Source organism: Echiichthys vipera (assembly GCF_963691815.1).
Source record: "Echiichthys vipera genome assembly, chromosome: 17".
Taxonomy (NCBI): Eukaryota; Metazoa; Chordata; class Actinopteri; order Perciformes; family Trachinidae; genus Echiichthys; species Echiichthys vipera.
Genome location: NC_139842.1, coordinates 5,343,733 through 5,356,249, shown reverse-complemented (window position 1 = coordinate 5,356,249; position 12,517 = coordinate 5,343,733). Strand labels below are relative to the sequence as shown.

The window sequence follows — 12,517 nt, the reverse complement described above, 5'->3', positions numbered from 1 at the left end:
GTTTTTGTTTTTGTACAAGAGCAAGTACCACAGTCATTATTTTCATTTTTTTTTTACGTTGCTCTAAAACACCAAAGACCAACATGCCGAACAAATAAAAAGTGCTGCGCCGCTGTACAGTACTGTGTGTGTGTGTGTTTTAAAATCTAGATTTGGAATAGTTTTTTTTTACACGTTTCTTCATCATCGTCTTCTTTTGCTCCATTTCTGCTGGCTTCTTCTGATGTTTTTATTCAAGTTTTCTTTCTCTCTTTTTTTGACTGTTTTGTCTCCTTTCTGCTTCGCTCCTGGGGAAGCCTGTACACCGTTACCTTTCCAACTAGATGGACGTGTGGATGTCTTACTTAATGGGTTAATTTCTAGGGTTGGAAGGCGCTGCCGGCTGTTGCGAGGCTCATGCTTTTCAGTTTGTTGTCCTTCTTCCACTTCATCCTCCGGTTCTGAAACCAAATCTTGATCTGCCTCTCCGTGAGGCAGAGCGCGTGCGCGATCTCGATACGTCGCCGCCGCGTGAGGTACCGGTTGAAGTGGAACTCCTTCTCCAGCTCGAGAGTCTGGTAGCGGGTGTACGCCGTCCGCGCCCGTTTCCCGTCCGGGCCCGTCATATCTGAGGGTTTGGAGCGAACAAAACGCCGTTAGGGGGCGAGTTTGGATTCACCAACATGTGACATAAAGGTGTTATATTTTTAAAAATGCACACTAACAGTAGGTGGACAAAATACCATGAACACCTTACTGTACACTATAATGTCAAATAACCAGCTGCTCGGAAAATACCATTGGTTGAACACATCTCTGGCGGAGCATAAGCTTTCCAAGAGGCCTTGTTTTCTACAGGTTTGTCGCACTGGATTCTGCTGTATTGTTGCTACAGGTGTTGCTATTATTGTGTCCACTAGCTCTATGCCCTCACACACATAGACACTATACAGAAGGCCGATTTCACCCATAGTTTTATCAGAATGATGGTGCGTAAAGGCTCCACAGTAGTGCGTAAAAAGGCTGCCTTATTCTGACAGCAGTCTTTATTGACACCTTTTATTTCTGCCATTTCCACTTCACAGCCTGCGCTAAGAGATGTGCTTTTATTTGTCACATTACTGTTTTCTTTTTTTAACCACCCCTCTTCACCGTCACCCTCTTTATTCCCCCCTTTTGACTCCCTCTGGCTGCCTTCGGGGTTTTATTGCCCCGTCCTCTGTCTCACCTCCCTAATAAAGTTCCCACACGTAATAAAGCTTCACTTTTCAAAGGAGCAACAGCCTCCAAAGCCTTCCTGGCCTCTCTTTCTTTTTTCTCCCCTTTTTTTGTTTTCCCACACAGCTCTGTCTGCGCTCCTCAGCCTGTTGGGCTTTGCTGCTCGGCTTGCCTCTCCCCTGACAGATTTATGACGCTTTTGTGGAATTTGCTAAAATAAAAAAAAATAAAAAAAGAGGGAGAAAATACAGAGGGGGCAACCATCCGGAGTCCCTCGTCTCTACAGGAGGGAAATGCAAAACGAATTACACCCTGATGCACTGAGAAAACACGCTAATAACCAGAGGCTGGGCAGCTGTCCTGTTTTGTTGCTCTCTGATTTCTAAATAAGCACAAAATACACACTGAATGTGTATTTGCATCAAAGCCAGACACGACCTAAAGCAGACATTGTGTTCTTACTGGGAGATCCAAACACCTCGCTGATTGATTTCTGACAGTCTTATGAAAATATTAAACTGACGCACTGGAAAAGGCTTCGTGGGGTGCAGACAAAAATGAAGAACCGTTGCTAAATGTGAGTGTGTGTGTGTGTGTGGGTGTTCTCAAGCAGCCAATTTACTCAACTCAAATCAAATCAGCAATAAGTCTGCTGAATCTTTAGTGTGTATGCAAAGAGGCACAGAGCACCATGGCTCCCCATGTAGTTTCTACAATCACTAAACTGTCACTAACACCATGTGTCCAACCATATAGGCTACAATCTACTGAACCAGCAATATGAAAATGATCACCCTACTATTCAGAGCTAACACGCTGTTAACATAAGAGCAGTATGTACCATGGCTAATGTGCAGCTTTCTCATCCAGGGGAATATCTGTGGTGGAGCCTCGCTGCCCGTCGTGCTGCCAGCGGCTGATCCCGCCGGGCCGCCCTCTTGCCTCTGCACAGATTGCGTGTGCCCGGTCCTGGGCGTTGGGTTGGTGCCGTGGCCGGGATCCCGGTTGTGCTGCAACTCCTCGGTCTCTGGCGACCCGTCCTCCAGCTCCGTGAAGCGCTGCGCCGTGCCCCCGCCGCCACCGCCGCCCGATGAGGAGGTGGAGGACAGGTTTGGAGAGCTGAGATTACCGCTTCCTGGTTGCTCCGAGCGGGGAGACAAGCTCTGCGTTCCCAGTTTGCTTTCTCCACTACCGGGTGACAGGAGGGAGTCTGCCGCGGAGGCGAGGGAGCAGCTGGATTGCTGTCTGAAGCCTGTTTCCGGGGCTGGGGAGCCGAAGCCCCGGGAGTCCCCGACGACCGAGCCACCCCCGAAGTGTCCTCCGGTGCTGGCGGCGTTGCTGCTCCCCCCTCCCCGGTTGGTGACGGTCAGGTCCATGCCATTGTAGCTGTAGCCGTACGAGCCCGTCGCATGGTGCATGTTGGCGGAGGAAGAGTCCCTGTACGTCCCGCCGTTCATTGCGCCGCTGCCGGCTCCATAATTTAGCAGTTGATAGTCGGGGCCATTTGGGTAGCGCCCCGAGAACGAGTTTACAAAGTAAGAGCTCATTTAGGTTGTTTTAGAGAGTTGCAGGCTTACAGCTGAGTACTAAGGGGCGCTTGATTTGTTAGATTTCTCTTGGTCGTTATAACGCGGGTACTTTCAACGATTTATGATGTATTAGTGAATTATGGCGTTGCACTGTACTTCGTTTTTAGCTATGTATGCGCCGTCCAAATATGGGGGTGGGGTGGTGTGTGTGTGAGTGTGTTGGATTGAGGGGTGTGTGTGTGTGTGTGCGATGGGGGAGGTGAGGGGTGAGGTGAGGGAGGAGAGAGAGACAGAGAGGAGAGGGGGGAGGCGGTCACGTGCTTTTGTTGACCAGTCGTAAATTCTCGCCGATGACTTTGGAGGTAATTCATGCTCTGAGGTTTCTAATGAGGGAGGGAGGGGCGGGGGAAACTCTCTCTCTCCCTCTCTCTCTCTCTCTCTGTCTCTCTCTCTCTCCCTCTCTCTCTCTCTCTCTCTCTCTCTCTCTCTGTCTCTCTCTCTCTCACCCTTTATCCTGCTGCTGGAGGTGCTGGGGGTGAGCTCAGAGCGCCACCTACTGCAGACATAATTTATTGCAATGATTAAAAAGACTGAAATAGAAGGGGAGGCTGAAAGTGAACTCGAAAAAGAGTCTTAGAGAGCTGTAGTGAAAATACTCTCTCTCTCTCTCTCTCTCTCTCTGTGTCTGTCTGTCTGTCTGTCTCTCTCTCTCTCTCTCTCTCTCTCTCATCCTGAGTGTGTGTGTCTCATCACTCAGGCCTGTTAATTGACCTTTGCTTTGGCTGCAAATTAGGAGCCGGAGACCATAAACCATAAAATATGCCGATAATAAACACGTCAGCCCATAATATCACACCCATGCTGCTTTACATCTTCAGAGAAGACTTTAGGTTTTCCGTCCGCAATCAGGCCTAGGTGGAAAAAAATATTACTACAATTACTACAACTACTACTACTACTAATAATAATAACAATAATAACAATATAATTGTAATACCATAATAATAATAATAATAATAATATGTCTTAAAACAACACATTGAAACAATGAAAAAAAATAACAATAGTGGCTTGTCGAACGTCACAAATGTGAACTAATTTTTACTGCTCCATAAACGCCGCAAAGGCATTACTGCGTCATTATGCATTTCCATAGCACCATGACAGCACACAATGATGCAATCAGGGCCAATTTCTGACAGAGATTGGTCCTGAACGGGAGAAAGAGGAATGCTTCTCCTTTTTTATTGAAATATATTTAATAATATCATCACTATTTCCCCAATCATCCACCTCAAACGCAAAATGGTTCATGTATTCATTTACTGTTCATATTGTATAGTGTTCCCTCTCTGCTGTTGTCATATCGTCATCTTTACTTCAGCATGTCAACTGTATGCACATAATCAAATGTTATACATTACAAAATAATAACCATAACTTTAACCAAAGTAACTTTGCCACCTCCCCCCAAAAAAAACCTTTGTCGGACTCTCTTTCTTTCTTTCTTTCTGTCTTTCTTTCTTTCTTTCTTTCTGAATGTCTGTCTTTCTTTCTTCCTTTCTTTCTTTCTGTCTTTCTTTCTTTCTGTCTGTCTTTCTTTCTTTCTTTCTTTCTGCTGCCCCCTTCTCCCTGCAGCCTCCCTTCCAGCTGCAGAATGGAGGAGGAATGTTAAACCTGATCTGTGACGTCCACACTGGATGGAAATCTGCTGATTTATGATTTGTTGATTCCTGGGTTGGGATGAATTTCAGCCAGGGTGCCTCTGTGTGTCTGACTGTGTGTGTGTGTGTGTGTGTGTGTGTGTGTGTGTGTGTGTGTGTGTGTGTGTGTGTGTGTGTGTGTGTATGTGTGTCTGTGTGTGTGTGTGTGTGTGTGTGTGTGTGTGTGTGTGTGTGTGTGTGTGTGTGTGCGTGTGTGTGTGTGTGTGTGTGTGTGTGTGTGTGTGTGTTTGCTAGGCCTCAATGTGCACTCTGCTGCGCATGCTTTATTCTAACTCTGACACACACATGTAAATGCACACACCGGCTGGAACATGGGGCAGATGAAGTATTCCAGATTTCTTGTGAGCAAAATGGTACAAATGAATGCACTCTGTGGGGGTCTGCGTGTGCATGAATGTGCTCCTGCATGTATGTGAAGTCTCAGGCCACATTTCAGACACTCAGCTGCTCTCACACTGAGCAAAAGAAACCAGCAGTTGGAATGGAAATCATCTTGAATATTACAATGTAAGCAGGCAGAATAAAACAACAGCAACAGGCAGCAACACGGGCGTACGGATGCAAGAAACACACATATCTTTTACTCACCAGAGTTTGATATCAATACCAAACCAGCCCACTTTTGGCCTGAAAGCAGGCCACAGGGCTTAAAAGCACATAACCTCCCAAAGTGTGCCAGAAATGGCCTGTAAGCCGCAGGGACGATGAGGAGGAGGCACTGACCCAGTTGGCACACACTCATGAACACACTCCCCTCGTTATATATAGCTAGATTTCCACCACACTGAATATTTGTACAATGAAACAGCTCGATGACCACTTTGGTCCAAACAAATTCCACGGTTTCAAATAAGAACACACAATATTAAAACTATAGAGCATTTTAACTCTTGTGCTTGATATTATTTCTACTTTCTTTTCATAATAGCGTTCTGTTATCTCTCCAGTTTGCTCACTGGCTGTGTCAGGATTCAGGGTTTCAATTCCTTTTCAAGCTGGAGCCACACATTCTGAATCTGCTCCGGCACAGATTGTTCATGGATAAAAAACCCTCCTTTAAATAGAAGATATTCTTACATGTAGTGCACAAATGTGAGCGCAATTCGTTGTAATGTATAGACTACTTAAATCCTCATTTCAAGCTGCGCACAGATGTTGAAATGCTGTTAAGACGCCCCCGGTTTGGGGAAATTTCATATTTTAAGTTGAAATGCTACAGATTTTGTGTAATTTATGGTCTAATGAGACTCTTTCAAACTTTATATAATAAAACAAAGCGGCTTTTCAAGACTTAATATTTGTAGGAATAAGAGGGTAAGTGGAGGATAGCAAGCATAGACAAAATAAAGAGTCATTCTTTGCCCCAAAAATATGGAATGCACCAAACATGTGTGCAGTTAGTATGTGTTGGTCTGTCAAATGAGTCCTCTGGGTCCCAGTGAAACCATTTCCACTGTGTTTAACATAGAACATCTGCCAGCATGCAGCTCTTCTAACAGCAGACATTCTCAGTGTGGGAATCAAACTGCCAACCCTGGTGTAATAAGAGCCAAAGAAGGAGCCGGACAATAACCAAACAGCAGCACGCCGTATCAGGTTCTCTGCCTGTCACACCACCTTTGACTTTATATCCTAAGGACATTTGATATACTCTATAACAGCGACTGTTCAATCTTATTGAAGTGAATCAAACAATATCAAATCTAAACTTGCTTCTCTCACACACAGACTGCTGAATATATTTTATTTTCCCCTTGAGGTATTAATTATTTACTGCCAATCTAGATATCTATTACCTTGACAGCCTTCCTCAATGGATGGGCTTTTATTAGTAGATCAACTGCAATTGAATATAGTCAGGACAAGTTGGTTATATTCAAAGCTGGGATCTTGTCCAATAGACACATAATAATGCTTTAAAAAAAAAACTGCATGGCAGTTGGGGCATTTTAGGCAGTATGCTTTTGATGAACACACTCTGATTATGAGTGTTATAACTGGATGTTTTAAAATGAAATGAAGTAATTTTCTATGAGTCGACTGAATTATTATAAAGTATAAAGTAAGCAAACTATGCAGGAGCTTCAAACCAAGTACTTTTTTCGTCCACAGTCAGAAATCAGAAACGGTTTATTGCCCATGTTTGACTTCAAGTAGCAAAAAAAACAAAACTGTGCAAAAGTCTAAAGACATTTAAAATAAACTGATTATGAAAAAATGTGATAAAGTGCATTACTATGTTGATCCATGATTTTACGTGTCAACACCCGATCATTTGCAATAAGAGATGAACTGATTTTCTTTCTTTCTTTTTTTTTTGTTTGTTGAGTTTACGCGCGTGCGTCACTGAAACCCGAGAGATGGAACCCGCGCGCCGGTCACTCAGGGGACACGCAGAGTTCAAAGGGTCGCGAGGACATTGTCCACTTTGTCTGGGTGAAGTGTGTGTGTGTACGTGTGACGCGTCTGGCTGGTCAGCTCGAGGACAGGTCAACTTTCTCTCCCCGGGTCTGGTCATCAATTAGTTCAACCCGCCATCAGTAGTTAGCTCGAGCCCTCTTGTCACTTCCCCTCCGGACAACCGCGTGCGCTGCCTTGGCCTCGCCCCCCCCTACCTTCCCCGGTCTCGTCTCACCTCGGACGCTGTAAATATGTGCGTACATGATTCAAGGAAGAGGGTAAAAGGTTTACGACTCTTTACGCGCGGGTGTGCGCGGGCCAATAAATCATTAAATAAAACGCTTTCTACTTTTTTGACACTGAACGAAAATGTGTCCGTTCACTATAACGTTTAAATGCATTCATTAGCGGATCATGTACCAACCGACAAGAAGAAGAATATCTCCCAATACATACTTTACATTTTTATTGAGCATTTCTCATAGGTAGTATACGTAATTACTTGACAAAAACACTAACATAAACAATGTAAAAATGCATAAAATATACACTTTCCTGAACGTTTTTAGGTAGTTTGGAGAATAACATCAGTAGGTTTAACACCCCCTCCCACATTGGAAAAGCAACACACCTGGAAAGGTTAAATTACCCTCACCCCTCCCGCAATTACATCATTTTCACCGTACAAGGTGACCCCCCCCCCCCCCTCTGCTTATTTCTATACAGTTTAAATATGAACACCATATGACATATACACTTTTCCTCCCCATATTGTCGTGAGCGTGTTTGCACGTTTAATCGAAGGTATAATACACACAACACGTTTACAAAAGAAGAACAAAATCATCTTGGAGGGAGGGAGGGAGGGAGGGAGGGGAGTCCTAAAGCTTCAAAACAAGTGCCTGGCCGACAGGAAGTACATTTGACGAAAGAAAAACTAGGTAGGAGAAGAATTTCGGTGTTTTTTCTTTTTCTTTTTCTCGGAATGCAACAACAAATCGTGTCTTAACACAGTTCGGTGGCGGGTTACTCATTGACTGTATTTTTTAAATACACTCACCACCGCCCCTCACTCTTTTCCCACTGGTGAGTTGGATCGGTTCTTTCCACAGTCACACGGTTCCTTCTCAAGAGTCTTTTTTTTTACACATTACTTTCGCACAGAGAGGCAGTTGGATACATTTCTTTAGGGGTCCAAAAAAAAAAGGACTCCTCTTCCTTCTCGTGTACACGTTTCAACCCTGCTCAGGTAAAAAAATAATAAAATAAAATGAAACGTAGGCTACTTTTTTTCCCAGAGTTTTCACATCAGACAAATGTCTGGGCGAACGGGAAGGGGAAGGGATTAACCAGCATGTCTTTCTCCTCCATCCTCCTCTTTTATGTGTCTTACATCAGTCTTTCCCCCCTCTCCTCTTTCACTCCGTCCGTTTCTCCTCTTCCTCTGCACCGTTCACCGTGGAGGAAGAGGAGGATGAGGACGAAGAGGAGTTGATCAGCTTGTTCTCCTTCTTCCACTTCATCCTCCGGTTCTGGAACCAGATCTTGATCTGCCTCTCCGTGAGGCAGAGCGCGTGCGCGATCTCGATCCGCCGCCGCCGCGTGAGGTACCGGTTGAAGTGGAACTCCTTCTCCAGCTCGAGGGTCTGGTAGCGCGTGTACGTTTGCCGCCCGCGCCTCCCGGGGCTGCCGAAGGTGCCTGAGGGAGAATGAAAGACGGGCGGAAAGTTACATTTTAACCGAATGAATAACAAACAGCTGTAAGTGCAGGTGAGAGAGAGAGAGAGAGAGAGAGAGAGAGAGAGAGAGAGAGAGAGAGAGAGAGAGAGAGAGAGAGAGAGAGAGAGTCACCTCCAGGGCTGGTTTCTATTCCATTCTATTCCTTTATAGTCTATTCTATCACTAAAATAATTGGTTTTACTGATTTAATGCCCGTTAATACAATTTACACTGTTCCCAAACCAGCAACTAGGGATCAATACAGTTAGATTTCAATCCATCTGTTAATCAACCAAATACTGTCAGTGGTGTTCTTCTAAAAGTGCACGTATTCTTGCATTAAGCTGCTTTACAGAAATACTTTTGTTTTAATAGCATATATTATTATTGCTATATAATTGCTATTAGTATTATTATTAAGCCTGAAGGGAAGGGGAACTTCTTGCTGAAGGCTGGAACTATGATTTCGGTTTCATGTGGACTCAAAATAAAGCGCCGTGAAGAGGAAAAAAACGACAACCCATTAATTTATTAAACTTCAGAAAGAAAATGACATTTTAATGTCGCTGCTGGTGAATAGCAGCATTCAGCGGAGAAGAAAGACACGCGTTGTTCCAATTTTCCAGCCCACGCTTTAATAATAATAAGAATAATACTCATCATATAATTATAATGAGAGTAAAGGGAAGGACGGTGACAGTATTTCACATGGTATTCCCACCAGTGAGGATCAGCTTCCCTGCCTCCAGTCTCCTCTGATCCTCTCTAACACTATTTTGGCCCCCGGTGGTAAACAAATCGCCATGTTGTCAGTTTAGCAGCTTCAGTTTCTGTATCGATCTGAGAGACAGGGCATGGATGAAAACCGCAGGCTGCTCAGGGCGCATATCTAAATATCCATAAATAAAAAAACAGCCAAACCGGATTATGGAGGAGCACTCAGGGTTCCTGTGCCACTCTGTTCTCTCTCCAGCTGCCATATGCATCTTCGACTGTCATTTATAGCCCACGTTGCGTTTTATTCCTTTATCCCTTTCTTTTGCAGCGGAGCCACTTTCCACCTCATCTGTCATAACTCGGAGTGTCTTGCAGGGCTCTGTACAACAGTAGCTCTGCATCATCCACCATTATTCACTCTCAACAGGCCGCTTCTCTCTCTTTAACAAAGATCCTCGGGTTTGCAGTGGAGAGGCATACGACGATAATTTGATACTTTATGGTTTAATCCACACAACAGTGTAAAACAGGACAGACTTATTTATGGCAGTCAAATAAACCAAACCCCCCTCCATAAGCTGATCCTGCGTGTCACTTTCACTCCGAATAAGGCAGCATTTGGACACTTTTCATTATTTTAGGTTTAATATCTAATCTGTTCAGTTATGCGTAAAAAGCACATATACTGTCTGCGGTGCAAGGTTAACAGTACAGGATCTATTTAAGATTAGAGAAGAGAAGCCTGGATGAAAATAGCAGCAGGATGTCCTGTATCAGTATAGATGACAAGTGTGTAAGAAGAGAAAAAATATATTTTTAAATGTAAAGTGATGGAAAATCTTGTTTTCGATTTGACTTTGGTCGTGCGTAAAAGCGGATTATGGACCTGGCAGAAGAATAATGTTGAAAAAATAAAATAAAAAAACGAACCAGTGACATTTAAATAGACTGCATGCTTTTAGCTTCCTCTCTATCTCTCTATCTGTTCATTGTTTTCACCCACAACACTCTCTGACAGGCTCTTCCTCTCTAACTTTCCTCCTTCTGCTCGGTAGCAGCGTCGGTCAGCAGGTCACATACAGTAACAGGAGCTCCAACCCAAACAAACCCGGTTTATGACGGACAATAAAATACCGAGCACATGACTGACTGACAGGCCAGCAAACGGGGATCATAAAAGCAGCTACTGTGAGAGGAGGAGGAGGAAGAAGAAGAGAAAGGAAAAAGACAGCAGAGAGAGGCTGACAGAGGAAACAAACGTCAGTTTTATGACGGGGATCATGAAATATGCACGAGAGGGGAAAGGAAGCAGAAGACACTCACCGTTGCACGAGTTCATCCGCTGCATCCACGGGTAAATGGGGGCTGATGACGGTAACTTGTCGTCCATCGTTTCACCGAACATTCCTTTTATGCTCAGTCCCGCGCACTCCGCTTTACGGTGCATGCCGTCCTGGCTGAGCGCGAGCTGGTGCTCTTCCAGGCTGCACGGGTGCTCCTTGTCCCGGTAAAAGCTCGTCGCCGCTGCCGCAGCTGCCGCTGCAGCTGCTGCCGTGGCGTAGTCGCATGCACCGGCTCCGGCTGCGCCCCCTACGCCGACTCCTGGCGCCGCCCGGTGCCCGCCGTACGCTCCGTTCGCTGCCTGCTGGTAGTAAGTGGACGCCGGGTACGTTTTATCCTGGTGCACGCCGCCGCTCGCGCCGTACGCCACGGCCGCTGCAGCGGTAACGGCTGCCGCCCCCGAATAGTGTCTGAGCGGGTGGTCGGCGGCGTATCCCGACGAGTAGAGCGGGATCTGACCCAGGAACGACTCCGCCGCCTGCCCGCCGGCACCCGTTCCCGGGAGCGTCACCGGGAAAGTGGAGTTGACAAAATAGGAACTCATCGGGAGAAAGTGTGAGAGGAGAAGAAGGAGGAGAAGTGAAGAGAGGAGAGGAGAAGAAGAGGAGAGGAGAGGGGAGGACAGGAGGGCACGAAACAAACACAACAACAACGTTCACACGATGAAGAAGAAGGAGGAGGAGTAGAAGGAGGCTAACGGCTAACGGCTAACGGTTCTCCCTCCCGTCCTCCTTCCTCTGCCTTCCCCTGCCTGCACTTTATGATTTGTTGTGTTTTATAGCCGACAGTCCGACGGGCTGCTGCTATCACTTAGTTTATCGCAGATTGGGAGGAGTGGGGTGAGGAGGGTGAGGGCGAGGAGGAGGGGGTATCAGGGTGGCTGAGTGCCAGTGTGGGACAGAGAGAGAGAAAGAGAGAGAAAGAGAAAGAGAGAGAGGGGTGAGTCTGTGTGTGTTTGTGTGTGGAGAAGACGGGATGGGGTGAGGAGGGGGGTGAGGAGGGAGGCAGAGACCAGCTGACCTCAGACTGACCAATGGGAAGCTTCTGTGCCTGGCATTCGTTCGCCCCTTTTCCTTTCGTTAGAGCGACCCCCCCCCCTCCACTTCTTATTTCCCTTCTTCAATCTAACACTCCCCTTTCTCCCTTTTTCTTTTTCTAATTTTCATTCCATTTCTCTTTCTAATCTTCCTCCGGTTCCCGGTGAGATTGCGCAATCACACCGGAATCCTCCGCGCGTTAAATTGATTCTTTATCTCCCTGTGTGTCCTCCTCCTCCGTCTGTTGTTAGATCCATAAAACCCAGCCACACACACGCACACGCACACGCGCACGCGCGCCCTCTATGAGGGGCGGGCTGCTGCCGCACCACCAGAGGCAACCGAATAATAAAACATATTCCCGGCGCTTTGCAGATAATACCGAGCGTATTAAAATGAATTTGGTGCGCGTAAATCACACCCGGGAGCGCGCGCGAGTAATGTGTGGTCCCGCTTGTGTGTGTGTGTGTGTGTGTGTGTGTGTGTGTGTGTGTGTGTGTGTGTGTGTGTGTGTGTGTGTGTGTGTGTGTGTGTGTGTGTGTGTGTGTGTGTGTGTTTTGCGGATATGTGTGTTATCCTACATTATAATGTGGGCTATCCTCGTCTATAATAGAGGTGTTTGTACATTTGTAATTGGTATATTCAGATCGGTGGGTGGATTTATGCCCCCCACGGCGGTCAATGTGTGAGTGCGTGTGTGTGTGTGTGTGTGTGTGTGTGTGCGTGTGTGTGCGTGTGTGTTTGCGCGCGTGTGTATGTGTGTGTGCGTGTGTGTGTGTGTGCGTGTCCTCTTTTTTTTTACCACAGGCCTTTCACCGCGGTTATTTTCTCCACCGAACGAGTAATTGATAAT

At 46.0% G+C, this 12,517-nt stretch overlaps 2 protein-coding genes across 2 annotated transcripts; both read right to left on the bottom strand.

Annotated features, from left to right (window-relative positions):
• Positions 1-359: 359 nt before the first annotated feature.
• On the bottom strand, positions 360-2,744 carry hoxb5a (homeobox B5a; the record flags this gene model as incomplete). The annotated part of the gene is made up of 2 exons (XM_083931822.1): positions 360-607; positions 2,039-2,744. The coding sequence occupies 2 exons, from the start codon at positions 2,742-2,744 to the stop codon at positions 360-362; spliced, it is 954 nt and encodes a 317-aa protein (XP_083787948.1).
• Positions 2,745-7,635: 4,891 nt separating this feature from the next.
• On the bottom strand, positions 7,636-11,171 carry hoxb6a (homeobox B6a; the record flags this gene model as incomplete). Its single annotated transcript, XM_083931044.1, has 2 exons — positions 7,636-8,549; positions 10,610-11,171. The coding sequence occupies 2 exons, from the start codon at positions 11,169-11,171 to the stop codon at positions 8,269-8,271; spliced, it is 843 nt and encodes a 280-aa protein (XP_083787170.1). The 3' UTR covers positions 7,636-8,268.
• Between the last annotated feature and the right edge of the window lie 1,346 nt (positions 11,172-12,517).